Source organism: Pyrgilauda ruficollis, unplaced genomic scaffold, assembly GCF_017590135.1.
Source record: "Pyrgilauda ruficollis isolate IOZ18807 unplaced genomic scaffold, ASM1759013v1 scaffold61, whole genome shotgun sequence".
NCBI classification, from domain to species: Eukaryota; Metazoa; Chordata; class Aves; order Passeriformes; family Passeridae; genus Pyrgilauda; species Pyrgilauda ruficollis.
In genome coordinates this window covers 3,021,567-3,039,673 of record NW_024527822.1, presented here as the reverse complement: position 1 = coordinate 3,039,673, position 18,107 = coordinate 3,021,567, and the positions used below count along the sequence as shown (strand labels likewise).

Below are 18,107 nucleotides of genomic sequence, written 5' to 3'. Positions count from 1 at the left end.
TCCTGTAACTGGAGGTAGTATGGTGGGAAGGACCATGGCCATGGTATAATGGGGAGCAGCCAGCAGCTGCAGTGCAGAAATGAAAGCCACTTCCCTTTAGCCTTTCTGTCTGTCCAGGTGGCAGTCTATCTCTCAGCACATTGCTTCACAAACAGCAGCCTCCCCCTCACTCTTCACCACCACTCGTTTCCTCCTCGACTCCAGGATGTCATCTCCAACCTCCCAATTTCCAGCTGAAACCTGGTCTCCACAATTTCTGCCCTAACCATCCCTTGATATCCAGCTTATCCTGAGGCAAATGGGATTGTGAAGGAGTGCCCAGCCAGCAGTGGGGAAGCAGTTACCCAGTGCAGCTCACAAGGGAAACTGAGGCTGGGAACTGGTGATGTTCCCCAGCATTGTTGAAACAGGGTGTCTTCTTCACTGAGTGCACATCTGCTTTGCCTCTCTGTTGCTGGGATTTGGCTGCTGTCCCAGATCCAACAGAACTGTTCCCTAGCACTCTACCAAACTAGTGCCAGGGTCCTGAAGGTTTCTTCTGGTGGTTTGGAGCACTTCTCTATGTGAGGAAGATGTGAGAGAAACCCAAGGGAAGGTGATGCAGAGGAAAGCTAGAGCAGGAGGAGAGAAGGACTGGAGAAGGCAGGTCAGGAGGTTGTGACTCTTTGATACTTTTCTGTCAGTCTGAACCAGGCAAGCTGTTTGTAAAACAGTGAGAAATGTCACTGCAGGCTTAAAGATGCAGGTGATATTTAGCAAAAAGCCTGAAGCTGCTTAGATGAGCTTTCCAGGAGGGCAAGGTTTCTGGTATTACCATAATTAACAGTTTCAGACAATTAAATACCTTCTGTTAAGCATCTCAAACATTTATCAAAACCAAATGTATTGAGAGGTGTAACAGAAGAGAATAACCTTCTCAGGCTTGGACAAAGGAAGAACCTATCTAACAATGCAAATGCTTTAAAACTGAACCCACACTGATGTAGTGGATTAGCTCTGCATCACTGTATCCCTCACTTCTCTTAAAACCCTGCTTGGAAAATGTTCATCAAAGGGTTAAAATGTGCAGTGCTTCCAGAGCTGCTTGCTGTGCAATTTCTTGCCTTGCCTGCAAACAGAGTTGCCTTTCTGCTCCTGAGCTCTTCCTGACAAAGTATACAATTCACTGTCTGTGCCTCCCATCGCTTGGGGAGTTGCAGTAGCTCAGCAGCTCCCAGATTGGTGTCGGGTTGTTGGAAGTCTTTGTTTGTTTGGCATTTTTTCCAGCACTCCTGCTGGAAAGTAAATAACGTTAAGTACCCCAAGAAAGCTCTTAAGGTCTTTCCAAGATCTCAGCCTCCTGGGCACCATTCCTAACTTTGTGAGAGCTACTTGGTAGTAATCCTGTTTCCATGTTAATACATGGACTTTTGTGTTTCTGGAAAAAAAAAAAAACCACTGGGGTCTGCTTCTGCTCCTACACCTGGAGAGAGCAGTAGCCATGTGAAAGCCAGCAAAAAATCAGGCCCAGAAAAGCCAGTGTAGGCCCAGCATCTATCAGGGTTAAGTGTATGGAAATTCCAAACTGGGAGCTGCCCATGCTTTTATTTCTGAACTTTTGTGCTCCCTGCACCTTTCTGGCTGAGCACAGGATTTGTAGACTCATCAGAATTGCACTAGTGCCAGAGTTCATTGACCAGGTGAGTCATTTCTTCAGTCCTGGGGAGGTGGATCTGCCTACCTGGTTGCCTTCCTAGGACTGTGTGAACCTCTGTTTCTGTCAGGGTGCTGCTGGTGGGCCAGGCAAGCACAGCTGCCTCTGTGTTCCTTTCTTCAGAGCTGCCTGTTACATCCTGCCAGCTCTGAGGACAGGGCTCTCCCCAAAATGTTGAGGAGACTGCAGAGTTTGCTGCGGCTGTGTGCCTTCCAGCAGCTACAAGAAAGTGTTGAGAGAAGATGTCTGGCAGAGGTCAGGTACCAGGGAATTGGAAACACTGGATTGCTTCCACACTCAGACCCCTCTGCTCCAAGATCCCCCTCCCTCAAGCCTGGCTGATGGAGGTAGCCCATCCCTGTCCCACTGGATGGGAGGGGGCATTCAATGTCTGTCCCACTGGGCACAGTCACTGGCTCTGTCCCAGGCTTTGTGTTTCCTCCCATTGTGCCAAAGATTATCGGCACACAACCACAACAATGATGGGTTATCGTGGTACAGCCTGCACACTGGAGAGAATAAGTGCAAATGATTAAGTGGCCACAGTAGACTTCCAGGCTATAAATACCTCAAGTGACTCGAAATCACAAGGTCAGGACTGAATCTCTGTTTGTCCCCACTTCCCTACTATTCTCAGTCATTTTTTTCCTGAAAATTATTGTAGTCATTTCCTCCCTCCATCTCACTCCTCCTCACTGAGGGGGCTGTCAGAGCCATGAAGAGCATGCCAAAACTGGCATGTCTCCCCTGGGCTTGCAACAAGTCTGCAAGGAAAAGTTTGTTGTTGCTTCCAGCTGTCACACTGTCTGGAGAAGATCCTGCTGTGCAATACAAGGCAGTCGCTGCCTCACATCACTTACAGTCTCAAGAGACAGCAGAGGGGAGATGGAGTCTTACGCTGGGAAGTGGCTTCCTCACGATCACAGCAATTCAAGACCAAAGCCTCAGCTCCTCCATTTTTCCCACGCTCTTGATCTCAGGCTGTCCAGTGCAGATTTGTAATTTAGATGACCAAGTCCATTTCTGACAAGCTGATTCTAACTTTTGTCCTCATTTTGGATCTGAAGTGGCCTCCCTAGGACAGTGGGCTGCTGTGATTTAGCTCATGGATCTTCTGCTCAGGATCTGTGGGCCATCCCTGGACATGTGGGGAGAGATTTGTCTGTGAGTAAAATCTCTGCTTTCACACAGGCAGGAACGAAATCAAAGCCAGCAGACCAAAACCAGGTTAGTTCTAAGGTGGATTTTTCCTTTGGAGTCTGTGCCATAAGAGCTCTGCAGGTCTCCAAGCTAGTGAGGAGCCCTGTATTTTCTGGGTTATGGTTAGGCTGAACCCCAGAGTACCTTCTTCATCTCTGTGGGCAGAGGAGACACCCCAGAGGTGCCAGAGGAACATCTCTGCTTTAGCTCCGCAGGCGCATTCAAGGAGCCTCCAGCCTGAGCCCCATTCCTTCTGCAGCAGTGGAGGTTTCCTGTGCAGGGGCCTGTTTACATTTGCAAACACCACAGCAGAGTCCAGCCAGGCAGTTCCCAGCCCTGCTGCTGCATCCAGCGGGGCTGTGTCCCAGCTGGGCTGCCCTGGTGCTGGAGCGGATAAGCAGCACCCGCGTGGCCCTCGAGCGAGCGAGTGCGGGGCTGGTGAGGACGAGCGCCCGCAGGATATCTGAGCACATCCTGTGTGGAGCAGCTCCAGCTGAGCTCCCTCGCCGCGGAGGAAATCCATGTGTTGGGCAGAGACCAGAGATAGGGGCTGTCTGGGGCTGCTGCTTGTTGTGTGCTGACATCCTGGTGCAGTGAGTCAGCCCGGGTTCTGGCGCGGAGCGAGTGTGGGGGAAACTTCCCTCCCTGCTCAGGGGACCTGCCACAGGGACCTCAGCCAAATGCCAGCGAGCTGGAGCCAGCAGCCGGATGTAGTGTGAAGGGTTTGCCTTATTTAGATGTGTTTTTCCTGGAGCGGGAGACTTGGAGAATGAGAAAGAGAAGAGATGCCTGGGTGTTTTTGCCTTGCTGCTGCTGCTCAGCCACCTTGTGGCATCTCCTCTCCTCTCCCCTCACAGTTGTTGTCACCAAGACTTGGCTCTCTCTGCTCTTCAGCATCCCCTCTGTCCTCCCTGCTTGCTTTCATCCTTCTCATTCATCCCTTTTCCAAGCTGACCCCACTCTGCTACAATAGATGTAGGAAACAGGGACAAGCAATGAGTCACAGGTAGGACTCTTCTCTCCAAAGTGGTGTCTGCTCTCACCCCTTTGGCAGGCTTTAAAGCAAAGCTTTTCTTGGACCCCAGCAGACCTGTACCTGCATAACACTTGACCAGATCCTTCAGGGGTGTGACCCATGTGCTGCATGTCCCCTTCAACATCACCAAGACTGCCCTGACCTCACCAGTATGGAAGTGAGCAGAACCCAGCCTGCTAGCATTGGTGAAGTTCAGCCATGAATTCTGCTGGAGAAGGAGTTGGACAGGGAGGACCATGTTCCCCCTGCATTTCTCACTTCATGTTCTCCTGAATGTCAGTGGATGAAGAAATCACCCAGAGAGGCCATGTGGTTATCAGAAGATGAGTGCTGCTTCTGCAAATTAGTAGGGCATTAAGTGGACATTAAGGTCACCAAGGCCTGTGTCCCATCCTGTATGCTGAGAAAGAAAGAGCACATAAAACAAACCCCAAGTTCAGCAGGTTCCTGGTGCCCACCAGAGAGAAGGCCCCTGTGCCTGCTACCTGGTGTATTTTCACAATCCTTTTTGGTTTAGGGACATCAAATGGTTCTGCAGAAGTGTGTGTTAAAATGCAGAGTTTGGTAAATCCTTGCACTGCAAATGGGAAGGAGGGTGAAAAATAATTTTCACAAAAAGGTTCAAATGCCATATAGGAAAATTATATATTTCAGCAACATTTCTCCCATTTACTGCATTAAGAATTAACCCTAATTGTGGGAGACAAAACACCTGAGAAAGCCTCCCAGTCAACCATTTCTGTTGCAGCAGGAGCCTCTTGTGTTAGGACTGATCTCTCAGGACTGATTTTTCTCTGTTGGTGATCCCCTTTGGAAGGCACTGGGCAGCCATGACTCAGTGACCATATCTAATAAGGCTGATTTAAGGTAGTAGCTGCTTGATTGGTTTGATTTGTGCTGGTCTTTGTTTATTTCTTGGTTGTTTTTACAGTATTTTGATTTGTCATGACATTTTCGGGTCAGTTGCCACTGGATTTAGAAGTGGATCTCTGATCACAGCCTTATTCAAGATAGGATTGATACATATTTACAAATAAAATGGATTGATACATATTTATAAATAAAATGCCTCCAATGGAAGCCATAGGCACCCAGCAATACAAAGCATTGTTCTCTGCTCATTTACAGTCATCTCATACAGTGGTGGTTCTCTTGACTGATCAAATTTCCAGTTCTTTTCACCCATGAGAACAAGCCAATAAAAATCTAATAATACACTGCAAAATAATTCAGCTTTTAAATAAAAATTCAAAACCAAACATTAGTGCCAGTGAAGGAATGGCTTTGGTTTCAGCAGTAATCCCATTGCTTCACTCAGAATGTGACAGTGTGCTTCCAGGTCCCCTCCAGTTCCTTTGTTTTGTGGGAGCAGTGAAAAAGATGGCAAAATGGGCACTCAGTGGACAAAACGTGCACCAGTTGTGTCAGGGTTGAGACCAGCATGGTTCTCACACAGGGAAAGCACAGCTGGAGCAGATGCTGTGAAGTGTCTGGGCTTGATTCAGGTCCCTACCAGCTCAGCCAGAAGCCTCTGGTTTCCTTCTTGTGGGCGTACCCCAGATCAGCACAGGGGTCTGGCCAGGCTGTTCATATGCTTGTAAATATTTCTGTGTAGCTGTTGTGGCAACCCACACAGCAAAAAGGAATAGCTTTTAAAAATAAATCTGAGGCTGCAGTGGAGGTATGGAGCAGACAGAGGAAGGAAAGGGGAAGAGCAGTTGAGAGGAAAACGTAGGTCATTAAAGTTGTCGTAAAAGAAAAAAAAGAAAAAGGTTCAAAACATCTGCTGGAATCATGAGCGGCTTTTTACCGGGACTCGGCAGTTTGTTGACAAGTCCATGAAGAAATTCAGCAGTTCAGTTTTGCTAGTAACTGCTCACCAGGGTTACTATTAAGAATTACTAAGTGCTGGAGAGGAGTTTCCCTGCCAGTGCAAATACAGGGCTCCTCTAGAAGGTCCCATCAAGTTCTTCCAGCACAGACGTGTCTGCAGAGTTGAGTTTTGTTGCTTTACGAGGGCAAACACAAATAAAACAAGGATGAGTACAGCAATTACACAAATGTGTTACTGTGAGGTTCTCCTCCTCTGTCTGATAATGCTGAGCCTGGCTGACCTTTAGGGAGATCTCTTCCACCACCCCCACTTCAGGACAGCCCAGTGAAAGGTGTAAGGAAGCAGAGTGGTGTTTCATTGAATAAATGCCAGCTATCTTCCTTCATGAAAACTGCAGGAAAATACTGGTGGAAAAGATCTGTGAGATTCTCTGCTCCCCCTGAGCCAATGCAGAACTGTTTTGTGGCAATTTTTGCCTCAATCCCCTTTCAGTTTAGCTTTAATGGTCTGCTGGAATAGTAGCAATGAAAGATGAAGCTGAAAGCACAAATTTCACTGTTTTGCTGCCAAAATAAAGAATTGTTCCCAGATTCCTTCCAAAGCTCTGTGAAATAACAGCTTTTTCAACCTCCTTGGGCTGAGTGTTTTCACTGAATGCTTGGAGGCCCCTCTAACCCCCATCTGATGACAGGTGCACAGAAAATTCCATGTAGCATCCTGTTGTATCTGACTCCTGTGGATAATAAAGGTCTGCTTGCTCTGTGCCATTGCTCGGAGGGGCAGGGAGCAGGTCACTGCTGAAAAAAAATGTTTCTATTGATACACCAGCAGCAAAAGGAGGGATAAAGAGAATATCCATCCTTTATTGTGTGGGGGGGAAACATAGTGACAAAGGATGATGTTACTTCATCAAGAAGTTCCCCTGAAGAGCTGAAATTACGAATGTTGTCATGACATCTGCGCAACAGAGTCTGACTTAATGCACAGACATAATTGAGTGGGAGTTGATGGTAATTGCCACTTGAAAAGCCAAGCCATTTGGACATGCAGTTAAATATCTCGACCTACATCTTCACAAGAAACAGCTACTACTCCAGAAGGAGCTATGGTTGGGTTTTTTGGTGTGTTTTACAGGAATCTTGCTAGGTAATTTTGTTCCATTATAGTTTTTCATAGAACAGGCCCTGTAAGTGGATTGAATTACATGTTTGCTACAAGGGTAATTGCAGTTCTTAAGAAGTAGGCTGTATTGTCAAATGGTTTCTCCTAGACTTAATTTCCAAAAAACGCATCTGCAGGGTTTTGTAAACTGTACTTTGCCATTGGGAGCTCTCATGGAAATTGTATGTGGGTTTCCTCTAAGATCTTTAGATGAATAATTTTACTGCTTTTATTTTTCCAGATAATGGTTACAAATGTCTTTATGTGCTCCACTGTTGAATCTCTGACTGTTAGCTTAAACATTAAGGATTTGCTGTAAACAAACGTGCCTGGGTAACACCTGCTTCATGTCACAGTCCAATTTCTTTTTGGAAGGGCTGCGTCCAGGCTGTGGTAGAATTACAGGCACTCCAGATGTGTGTTCTGCTGTCAGCTGGCCTAGTGAAATCATTGTTTATTGACAGGTTCCCAAGAGTCAGACAGTTCTCAGTCTGCCAAGAAAGACATGCTGGCTGCACTGAAGTCCAGGCAAGAAGCTTTGGAAGAGACGCTGCGCCAGCGCTTGGAGGAGCTAAAGAAGCTGTGCCTGCGGGAAGCGGTAGGCACTGGACACTTTATAACCTGGAACACTTCATGTCTGATTTGTTACAGCTCCTTGTTTGGAGCTGGGGTGGGGCCAGGAGATGAGATTCCTTCCACAGTCGCCTCTTACAAAACCCACTGTACAATGGCCTCAGGGAGATCCAGCTGTTTCAACCCCAGATTGCAAAGTCCAGGGCTTTTTTCTCCCAGGGAAGGGGACCCCACATCAGCTGGGTACCCTGTTGGCTGGGGGCAAGGAGGGTGCTCAGCATCCATGTTTGCTCTTTGAAATTGTGAATAAATTGCATTCAGCCAGGCTTCTTATTAACTTTGATAAGAATATTCTGCTCTTTAAATGCCACAGGAAGGCTGTTCTATGTTCTGGTCATCACTTCTCAGAGACTTTTTACTCCATTAGCAAAAATAACCCCGAGGCTGGCACACTTTCTCCAACTTTTATGCTTTTCTTTTCCAAGCATGCTCTGCCGTACTGCACACAAGGTCTTATCAGCTCCATGTAGATTGCCTTCATCCAGTCAGCTCTGGCACTGCTGGAAAGGAATGCCAGTGGTGGCAGACCTTGCAAAGAAGAAACACTGTGGTCATCCCAGGTCATACAGGACAGCTCAGGAACTCATAACCTTCCCACTCACCTGCCAGCTCATTTTGGAGTACATAGGACGTCATTTAGTGATCAATTCAATGTTTGGGTAAATCAGCTCTGCTGCAGCTGTGTGTGGAGATTTAGCAGCAGTGTAGTCAGGTCATTCAGCAATCCTCCCATGTTTACCAGGCCTGTGTCTCTGATTTTAATAACAAATTGTGACATGTAACACAACAAGAAGCTGGCTGCAGACAGTGGCACAGAGATATTCCAGTTCTTGCTTAATACTTGATGTGCATCTACCTTTTGACAAAAATGGGTCACTGATTCAGGTCTCATTGCACTTTGTTTCAATTAATGTATAGTTTTAATGCCAAAAAGAGCAAGTTGGGGAAAATGCCTCTCAACAAAGAACATCAGCAGAAATCTCTGCTGTCCCTGTTCCCATTCTTTACTCCATGGGAGCAATCCCTTCCTACCTGAGAAGTCCTGGTTGATTTCAGCAAACAACTTATGCTGTGAGAAAGGTCACAGGATCAGATCCAATCTCTAAGTCCATTGAGCTGAGATCATCCACAGGAAAAAAATCACAGCTCTTCAGGGGCTGACAGTCAAGGTCTGGAGGCTCTACTTGGCCCAGAGGAATTTACTACCCTAAGCTAACCCTGCCTGACTGCTGATGACTAATCCTTGCAGCAGCACCGGATGCAGGGGAAGATGTGCCTGTGCCACAGCTGCAGGAGCTCACAGCCCAGTGCCTTCCCTTTAACCCCAGCCCTGTTTTTGGTGTAGCCTCAGGCACTTCAGGAGCAAGCAGGATGCAGGCAAAAGCTCACACTGGGGCAGGGAGCTCGGGATGAGGAGCAGTAACTCCTTAATGTGCTGTGGCATAGCTGGCCAGAGCCCTTCTGTCAGCACATTAAGAGCTGGTAGAAAGTGTTCGTGCTTTCCATAGGTGATTTGAGAGAAGCTGTTAATGGACACTTGGAATCTGACCCCATCTTGCAACCCTTCAGCTCATCCATCAGCAGCTAGTAGTTGAAAGCTTCCTCTCAGGCTGCCCTTCTTCCTTTCTGCTTTGGCACGGAAATGGCCAAAACAGAGGAAGAAGATGGCAAACCAGGAGATAAAAAAGAGTTAAAAGTGAGGGCATAATTTAGAAAGCATGGCCAGAACCATTCATAATTCTGGCATCAGGTTACTTTGGACCATCACTACTCCAGTTACTTATTAATTTAGATTACATTTCATGATCGTGCCTTTGAATACTTTTTAGCTTGTGGAGGCAGCATGGAAGCCCACATTCATTTTGTTCTGCTCTGATCTTTACAGATTTTACAGAAGATTAACTCTTTACCCACTGCCCTGCTTCATATCACATTAGGAGTTATAAAGAAAATATCCCTGTTGCCCTCAGGATACAGGAATCTGTGTCTCGGTTTAGTGCTTAGAGCCACAGTACAAGGAACGCATTTTGAAAGAAAAACTGAAATAACCCCACAGGGCTGGAGGGGCAATGCAGAGTGGGACTCTTGAGACATTGCAGCCATGCCTCTTGCAACAGGGGGCTGTGCACATCATCACAGAGCTCTGCTGCAAACCCATTTTGCTGGGAATTGCTTAAAGGGAGGATTTGAAAAGGCCAGGTCCTTGTTTCCAAGTGACCTGAAAAGAGTAGAAAGAAAAAACCCCATTAGGGAGTGGGGGGAGGCCAGGGCAGGCAGGGACTGGGCTGTGCACCCACACTCACATTAAGGTCAGCTGCTGTTCTTTGGGATTCAGATGATTTAGGTTACTCTGCCAGCTGGATCCTCTCAACACTGATGCTAAGGAGCACAAAAGCCTTTTGTCCTTCATGGGGAGACTTTTGAGTACAGGGAGTGTGGGCTGTGCTGGTAGTCAGGCTTCTGCCTTTTTCTCTAGGCAGTTCAATGCCTTCAGTTCAGACGTGTGTGCCTGTATTGTGTAGCCTGGGGGGAAAACCCCACAGCATTAACATCAGTAGTGGTGCTGCTTCCTGTTGTCCACATATTCTGAAATTCTGTGAGGTTCGCTTCAGATTTTGAACATATCTTTGCAAATAACCCCATCAGTCTGACAGACTGTCAGCTAATAATTGCTCCAAAGCTGCCCATGACGTCATTGGGGTTTGGAAAGCATTCTAATACATGAAGTGTTATCAGACAGGTAATGAGGTACCAGGCACTGCTTTTAGTGACCATTTCCATTGCATTCCTCTCAGACACGTCATGAATCAGGTGGGAATGTTTTTCTGTGCAGGTCATAACCTGCGTGGCTGTTACCATTGCAGCTTTCTGACTCAGCAGACCTGCATCCTGCAGGAAGGCTCTCGGGTCTGCTCACCCCTCTCAGCAGATAGGAGCTCTTGGTTCCTGCTCACCCTGCAGCAGAGATGAAAGCTTGTGTGCTGCAAGCCTGCTCAGCCTCAGGCCCTGACACCCTAGGGATGGGCACCACTTACAGACCTGCCCAGGGCAGGCCACAAAGATCTGTATTCATGCACGGGTTAGAGAGGAGGTCCCCACCCTCAGTGCTGGGTTCTGAGTTTGCAGGGCTGGGTGCTCTCCTGTGTGTTTTATCAGCTGGCTGAACTGGATATGTTGTTGATGAATACCTGTCATTTTAGGGTCACACAGGAGTGGTGGTGTGCTTTGCTGTGCTGCAGGATTTCCCAGAGCACTAACAGCATTTTCTGCTTACAGGAGCTCACAGGGAAGCTGCCACGAGAATACCCCCTGGATCCTGGGGAGGAGCCACCTATTGTAAGGAGAAGAATAGGAACTGCCTTTAAACTGGATGAGCAGAAAATCCTGCCTAAGGGAGAGGTGAGGCTGTGCCCTTGCGTTCCAGACACTTGTCCCCACCTCAGGTCTCTAAGATGTCCAGTGAGCATCACACAGGAGCCATCAATCCCATGGTCGTTTTTGTTTTAAATTACTGTAATTGGTCACAGTACCCATTTGGGTTTTTTCTATCCATCAGAATGAGGAAGCAGTGAGAGAGTTGGGGACTTTACTTCAGAGTCAGAGTAAAGGTGGAATGATTGAGGTTCATCCCTTGCTTTGCTAGAGGTAACAGAAACAGCCTGGGTGACCAACTGGACCACGGCAGTGCAAGCGCTCTGGTGACAAAGTGCAGTGATTTGTGTGAGCAGGGAGCACATCAGGAGCCCCCCAAGCCATCTGAGTCCTGATTCTGCCTGTCTTGTTTTTGCAAACAGCCACTTGCTTTCCACTCCAGTAGCAATCCAAATTCAGGCCCCCTCTAACCAGGGAGAAAAACATCACCATGATCCATCTCAGCCCTGCCACCACGAGATAAAAGCATTTTGCTCCCCAGTCCTTAAACAAAAGAGCCTTCATCCCTACCTATGGGGAGCTGGAGTTACATTTTTCTAAGTTTGCCAGGGAGTGTTTGTTCCCTTCCTTGCTCCCACAATGTGCTGGGTCAGTGCCCTGAACCGTGGCTGTGAAAACAGGCCTGCAGCAGCTGTAAGGCAGGACCGGATTCACAGAACAACTATTGTCTGTGGAGGCACATTTGTCTCAAGACACTTGTGTATATTCCAGTCTTGAGTTTCCTTTTTATTTTTGTAGGAGGAGAGACCGAAGCTGGTTGCGACTGTGTGGTTTGAGGCTCAGTTCAGCCAGGGAATTAACTGTTTGTCGTTTTGTTGGCATTTTCCTTCTGCTGAAAAAATAAACAGCTGGAGCTCTTTAGTTTTGTTCTCAATGGAGCCTGGGAGAGGAATTCCACCACAGTCAAATATTCATGAACTAGCACATTTAATTAAGCTTTTCAAAGGGAAGCATGTCTTAGCTGAATTACTCCTAAAACCCCTGCAGTCTGTTGGCTGCTGAGTTATAACCTGATCTCCAGCTTCCCCAGCTCCTGTTGCTACAGGGCAGCTTTTGGGGCTGGCAGGTGAGGAATCTCCTTACTCCAGTGGCAGGATTAGGTGTGGAAAGCAGGAAGGTATAGCAGCTCCTCCCCAGTGCAGGCACTCAGAAATCCAAACATGCTGACTCAGCTTTTCTCTACCTCTCTCTTCATCTGTCAAATTTTAAGGCTGTGTTGGAAACCATAAATTTCTGTTCTCGAAGAAAGATGTTGAGCTGTGTTTGGCTGCCAGTTTGAAAGCATTTAGGGAGGCTAGCAATGGTTTTCATGCACTTTTCAGCAAGTGCAAACACTGGAAAATCAATTTTAAAAAAAGGTGAAACATTCCCTCAACCACGTAAATCCCGGACTGAAATTACTAGCTGTGACAAGGACCTGAAGCAAGGCACTTCCATCTGAAGGCAGATGATAGCTCTCATTTCCTAGGGCTTTATTTATAGGGACCTCACTGGAAGAAAATAGACAATTATGGACAGGAGGAAAATTCATATATTTTTCCTAGGCTATACTGAATGATTTAGACCTGAATCTGTGAAGGTCTGAAATGACAGCTCTCACATCAAGCTCACCATACCTTTAGCAAGACCTTTGTCAGATCAAGACTTGCAGGGAAGGGTCCTGGTTTTTCTCTTGGTAATCATCTTTACCTGGTCTGTAATTCCTGACTCTGGGAAGGCTTTTATCAGAAGATGATGAATCAGATTCCAGGCCTTAAAACCCCATCATGTCGAGTTCACTTTTAATAAGTCTGGCACTAACAGAGTTTATAAAGTCTTCAAAGCAAAAAGGGATCTGTTAAAAAGACAGAAGGTGGGTTCATTCTCCAGTGAAGTGAGGGAAATTATAATTATAGTTTTAAGGCAATGCTGACTCACCACTGATAGCAAAAGTATATTTTCTAAGCCAGAAGCCCAGAATAAAAACTTCAGAGAACACTTCAGGCTGATTAAATCCCACAGCATCAGCTCTTACACTGCTGCTGAACAAAGAGAGGATTTGAATTTGCGTAATGGGGATCTCCAGGAATATATGACTGTCTCAACATTCACTAAAAGTAGAAAAACTTGTCTTTTTTTTTTTTTTTTTAATTTGGAGTGTACTGGGTTCCTCTTTCTAGCAGACTAATTCCATTGAGCTGGGGGAGGTAGCCAGATCCGTTGCAGATTAGCAAAGCCCTTTGAAGCTCACAGCCTGGGGTCCTGGTGCAGACTGGGAAGCTCTATATCAGCTTATGCTTTGGCATAAGTTGTCCTAAGTCACTTCACTTTGGAGGATAACCAAAAATGGATAGGTAGCTTCCAGGGTACACCTGATTGCATTTAAAAACTCAGCTGAGGCCCTGCAAGGGCTAACTCTGAAGGCACTGGTTCTTTCTGGCATACAGAGAGCTTGCTGTTCCACACTGCAGGCTCTGAGATGACCCACCCAGCTGGTAACTCGAGGAAACAATTTTCTGGTACCACCAGTTGCAGCAGCCCATAATTACTTATGGGCTTATATTTACCCCAAAGTGTTTGGTGGGTGCCAAGCAAAGCTGTCAAGGAAGTTAAAGCTGTGGCTTTGCATCAATACATAGCTGTGAAATCAAATGGGGCATAAATGTGGAGATAGAAAACAGGGAGAAGGAGCAGGTGGGAGGCAGGTGTAATCCAGTGACGGGTGTAAAAGGATGAATGTGTAGTAGAGCACTATTGAATTTGACTATACTGAACTGCGTGAAAAGTCAAACAGCACATCAGGGTTAGGGCTGGAGCACACGTCCTCCTTGTGTGGGTCATCCCTTCCACCAGCTGTGCTTCCAGGCACTTTGAGAGCAGGTGAAGGCAAGATGGGTATGCTCAGAGAGGCCCTGAGAGCAGCAGCATGACTGTGGATGCTTTGCTGATGGAGAGCCTTTTTTGGAAGCCACTGGTCAGGTTCTGGAGATCTTCCACATAGGTGGGTTTGGAGAGTTTGGTGGTAACCAGAATCCACTCGCCTTTCACCAGGAGGCAGAGCTGGAGCGCCTGGAGAGGGAATTTGCCATTCAGTCCCAGATCACGGAGGCTGCGCGGCGCCTGGCCAGCGACCCCAACGTCAGCAAGAAGCTGAAGAAGCAGAGGAAGACATCCTACCTGAATGCCCTGAAGAAACTGCAGGAGATCGAGAACGCCATCAACGAGTATCGCATCAAATCCGGGAAGAAGCCAACGCAGAGAGCCTCCCTGATCATAGATGGTAAGTGGGACTTGGTGCCCACAGCGTCACGGAGGGTGTGTGGAGGGCAGGGAGCAAAATTCTTCCCAAATTTCCCCTCCCTCCTCTTCCCTGTCCTGCCTGGAGGACCCCAGGGGTGCTGTCAGAGGGGGCTGTGCGTTAGGGCTGTGCTGGCTCACAGCAGCAAAGCTGTGTTGTGCCGTGGATGATCAGGGTGTCAGCAGAGCAGGCTGTGACTCCTTTGTTCACCTGTGAAATCGCTCTCTTGGTATCTCCTCCAGAGCAGTGCAGTACAAATGTAATTAATGTTAGCAGATAGGGGTGAGCTCTCTAGCTCAAAGGCATCTGTAAAATCAAAGTGAGAGCAGTCTCATTGCTGTGTTCAAATATTTCTTTTCATTTTCTTTTTTTTTTTTTTTTTTAACAGTGTAATTCTCAGGGCACTTTATGGTTTACTGGATTGTTGATTGATTTTTCATGAAATCCATAACTTTCTGCCCTGGTTCTTTCTCCCTTGTGGATTTCCCCTTTCCCTTTGACTTGAAGAGCTTTTCTCTGTGCCTTTGTGGCAGGAACTGAGATTAGAGCTCCTGTATTTGTGACCTGGGTACCAAATTGCATCTCAGTCAGAGATAACAGACAGCCATGAGGACACAGGTTGGGGAGGCAGCTCAAATATCTGCATGCCAAGGACCTGAGAGCTTTTCCTGCTGCTGCAGAGGATGCTTCAAAAACATTTCCTTGAATTCCATAGGACGTGTACTTAGTGTGAGCCTTTAGTTAGCAACAGGATGATCATTTGAAGAAGATGGATCAAGCCCAGAGTCCTTAAGGGCCAAGATGTAAATCTCACTAATGGCACTGTGCCAGTTTGCATCCTCTGAGGATCTCAGCTCTCTGTTGTGACTCAGTCTTAATCCCCAATTATTGAAAATAGTTAGCAGCTCCTTGAAAGGCAGCCTGGTATTGAGAGACCCGACCTGCAGCTCTGCGCTTCCAGACTGAGAGTGGGCTGAGTCAACCATTCTTAGGAATTTTGCCTCTGGTTCTGGTGGGAGGAAGGCTAGGGTGACTGCTTAAGGTTAAGACTCAGTGGACAAAGATCATGGTGCAGTTCAGCACTCAGTCACTGCAAATCTTGGGACCATCTGACCATCTTTGTATTTTCTTCTCTTCAGAAGGAAACATTGCCAGTGAAGACAGCTCCCTCTCAGATGCCCTTGTTCTTGAGGATGGTATGTTGGCTGCTGTATGTTCTAGAGAGTGGGAAGGGATGTGTGAACTGATTGACACTCCAAATGGAATTACTGTTCTGTGTAATAGTCCACTGATAGATCCCAGAAGAAAAAAGCTTGGTTTTCCCTGACTTATTTTGTAGTCAGACATCAGGCCTGGAGCAGTGAATATTGCTGTGGCTACTACTCTGAATTATTTCAAAAGACAATCCTAGAATGGCCCCTTATTTTCCCTTAAGTTTCAGTTGTTCTAAGACATCACACACTCTTGCTGGCCATTCTCTCTCAAAATAAGAATGTCAGCCAGTACCCTTCTGAAAGTCAGGTCTTCAGGATGGCCCTGAGCACAGCCAGGGGAAGCAGGGCAAGGAAGCAGGCTCTGGAGGTGCGATGGCACCTCTCAGGGCTGTGCTGCCATTGGAGGTGTCACACAGCCATCACCTCTCTCCCTTCTCTTCACAGAGGACTCTCAGGTCACCAGCACAATCTCCCCTCTGCAGTCCCCACACAAAGGCCTCCCGCCGCGGCCGCCGCTGCACAACCGGCCGCCCCCGCCGCAGTCGCTGGACGGCCTCCGCCAGATGCATTTCCACCGCAACGACTACGACAAGTCCCCCATCAAACCCAAGATGTGGAGCGAGTCATCCCTGGATGAGCCCTATGAGAAGGTCAAGAAGCGCTCCTCGCACAGCCATTCCAGGTGAGCCAGCTCTCTTGAAGCTCCAGCACAGAGATATTCCCTGCTTTCAGCAGGGACAGGTGGGAGCCCTTTCAAAATTTTCAAAGTTGTCCCTTACTAAAAGGAGATTTTTGGCCAATAGGCAGGTCATCAAAACAGGCTACAGCCACATGATTGCTGTTTGGTATCTCAATGTTATTCTACAAAACATTTAGAAGGGTAGGATGGTACATTAGCTGAGGGCTTTGACAGGACTTGGCCTTGACCTCTGGCACTGTAGAAGCACAAGCGCTGGGACACAAGCTCAGAACAGCAGCTGACCCAACTCCCACTCACCCCTGCAAAATCCCAGGCACGTGCCTGAGATCTGGAAGGATGCGTGGGAGCCACTTCCCCAAATTCCTGTGGGAGAGCTGAAGCAGGGTGTTTCCTCTGCAGCAGTCACAAGCGGTTCCCCAGCACTGGGAGCTGTGCCGAGGCGGGAGGCAGCAGCTCGCTGCAGAACAGCCCCATCCGGAGCCTTCCCCACTGGAATTCCCAGTCCAGCATGCCGTCGACGCCGGATCTACGGGTACGCAGTCCGCACTACGTCCACTCCACGCGGTAAGTCTTCCTGGCTCCAGCCTCACCTTGCTTACCCTGAAATAAATTTGTCTTGCTTTATCCTTCCCACAGGGTATAAATTAATTCCCAGTTCAGGGAAGGACACAAACCAGTCCTGTTCATGTAAGAGGCTCATGTGCTCATGCCAGTAGAGAATCTCTCCTGAACTGACATCCTGAAATCCCTTCAGATAAACACCCTCATCCCTCCCCTGAAGTGATCAAGCTTTTCTTCTGCTTGGACCTTTCATCTCAGACTGTTTATAGGCTCTACAGGCCAATTTTAAAATGCATTTGGTGCTACTGCTAAGTTCTGCAATAAATTCCTCCATGGATCCAGCTGGAGAGAACATGTTGCTTCCTGTCTGATACAAAATGTTGAATAGTGTTACTTTTCCCTCATGGATAAAATGTTTGCATTTTGTGATGTGTGTGATGTTAGGTGGAGATCAAGAGCAATCCAGCCAGGGACCCAGGTGGCAGTGGAATTTAGCCCAGGGTTGACAAAGGAAAGGGCTGAAATTGTGTAAGGGAGGTGATTGGATCTGTGAGGCCAAACTTGACTGATTTTCAGCAGGATTTTTACGAACTGTTCAGCTTCATTGCTCTTTTGCTTTTGTGGCAAGCACCATGGACACTGCAGGGAGCAGAACTGATCCAGAGCTGTGTTCTGGTCTGTGTCCTGCCCTAAGGGGAAGTGCTACCATCATTTAGTTCAGAATAAATCAAGAGTTGTGCCAGCACATCAGCCTTGGGCAGAGACAACACAAGGCATTAAAGCTCTGGGTTAAATTTGTTACAAACTTTTGGCTGAGGGTACCTTTCAGTGGTGCAATGTCTGTTAACACTGGAGCCAAGTGTATGAGAAATGAGCCTGGCACAGGGCTTGAAAAGTGGCCTTAACTGAGTAGGGGACATTTGGGTGTTTGAAACAACCATTGCTCAGTCTGTAGCTCATTCATGAGCTGCATGCCCTGGCCTTAGCCATCCATCATGTAGATGTGTTTCTGCTCCTTGAATGGATGGGTGGAGCCACTCAAACAGCTGGGGTGAATAGAGACCTCCCAGACTTGGCCACGAATCAAGCCTTGTAAACTGTGATTTGGGGTGGTTGCCTGAAGGGCTGTCACCAATGACATGCATTACCCATGGCTGGCTCTGAGCAGCACCAAGCTGCTTGACAAGGGGTGACTTTTTCAATGACCAGTGGAGAAATCACAACATTCAGGACTAAGTATGGGCAGTCTGTCTGTCTCTCATCAGGTGGATTGTACCCATGCAGGACTTTCATGGGCCACTTGCAAGGGAATCTCACCACCTTTGTGGTCTGTGAGGTGCCAAAGCTTGAGGTTCCCAAGCTTTAC

At 47.5% G+C, this 18,107-nt stretch overlaps 1 protein-coding gene across 2 annotated transcripts in view; it reads left to right on the top strand.

The window, feature by feature from the left end:
* Nucleotides 1-18,107, top strand: part of FRMD4A (FERM domain containing 4A) — a 209,949-nt gene that overhangs the window by 180,730 nt on the left and 11,112 nt on the right. For both annotated transcript variants that reach the window (XM_041483774.1, XM_041483776.1), the window contains exons 15-20: nt 7,389-7,522; nt 10,834-10,956; nt 14,020-14,248; nt 15,406-15,462; nt 15,925-16,162; nt 16,580-16,744. In XM_041483774.1, the coding sequence (XP_041339708.1) occupies nt 7,389-7,522; nt 10,834-10,956; nt 14,020-14,248; nt 15,406-15,462; nt 15,925-16,162; nt 16,580-16,744 (946 nt within the window). The remainder of the gene's footprint in view (nt 1-7,388; nt 7,523-10,833; nt 10,957-14,019; nt 14,249-15,405; nt 15,463-15,924; nt 16,163-16,579; nt 16,745-18,107) is intronic.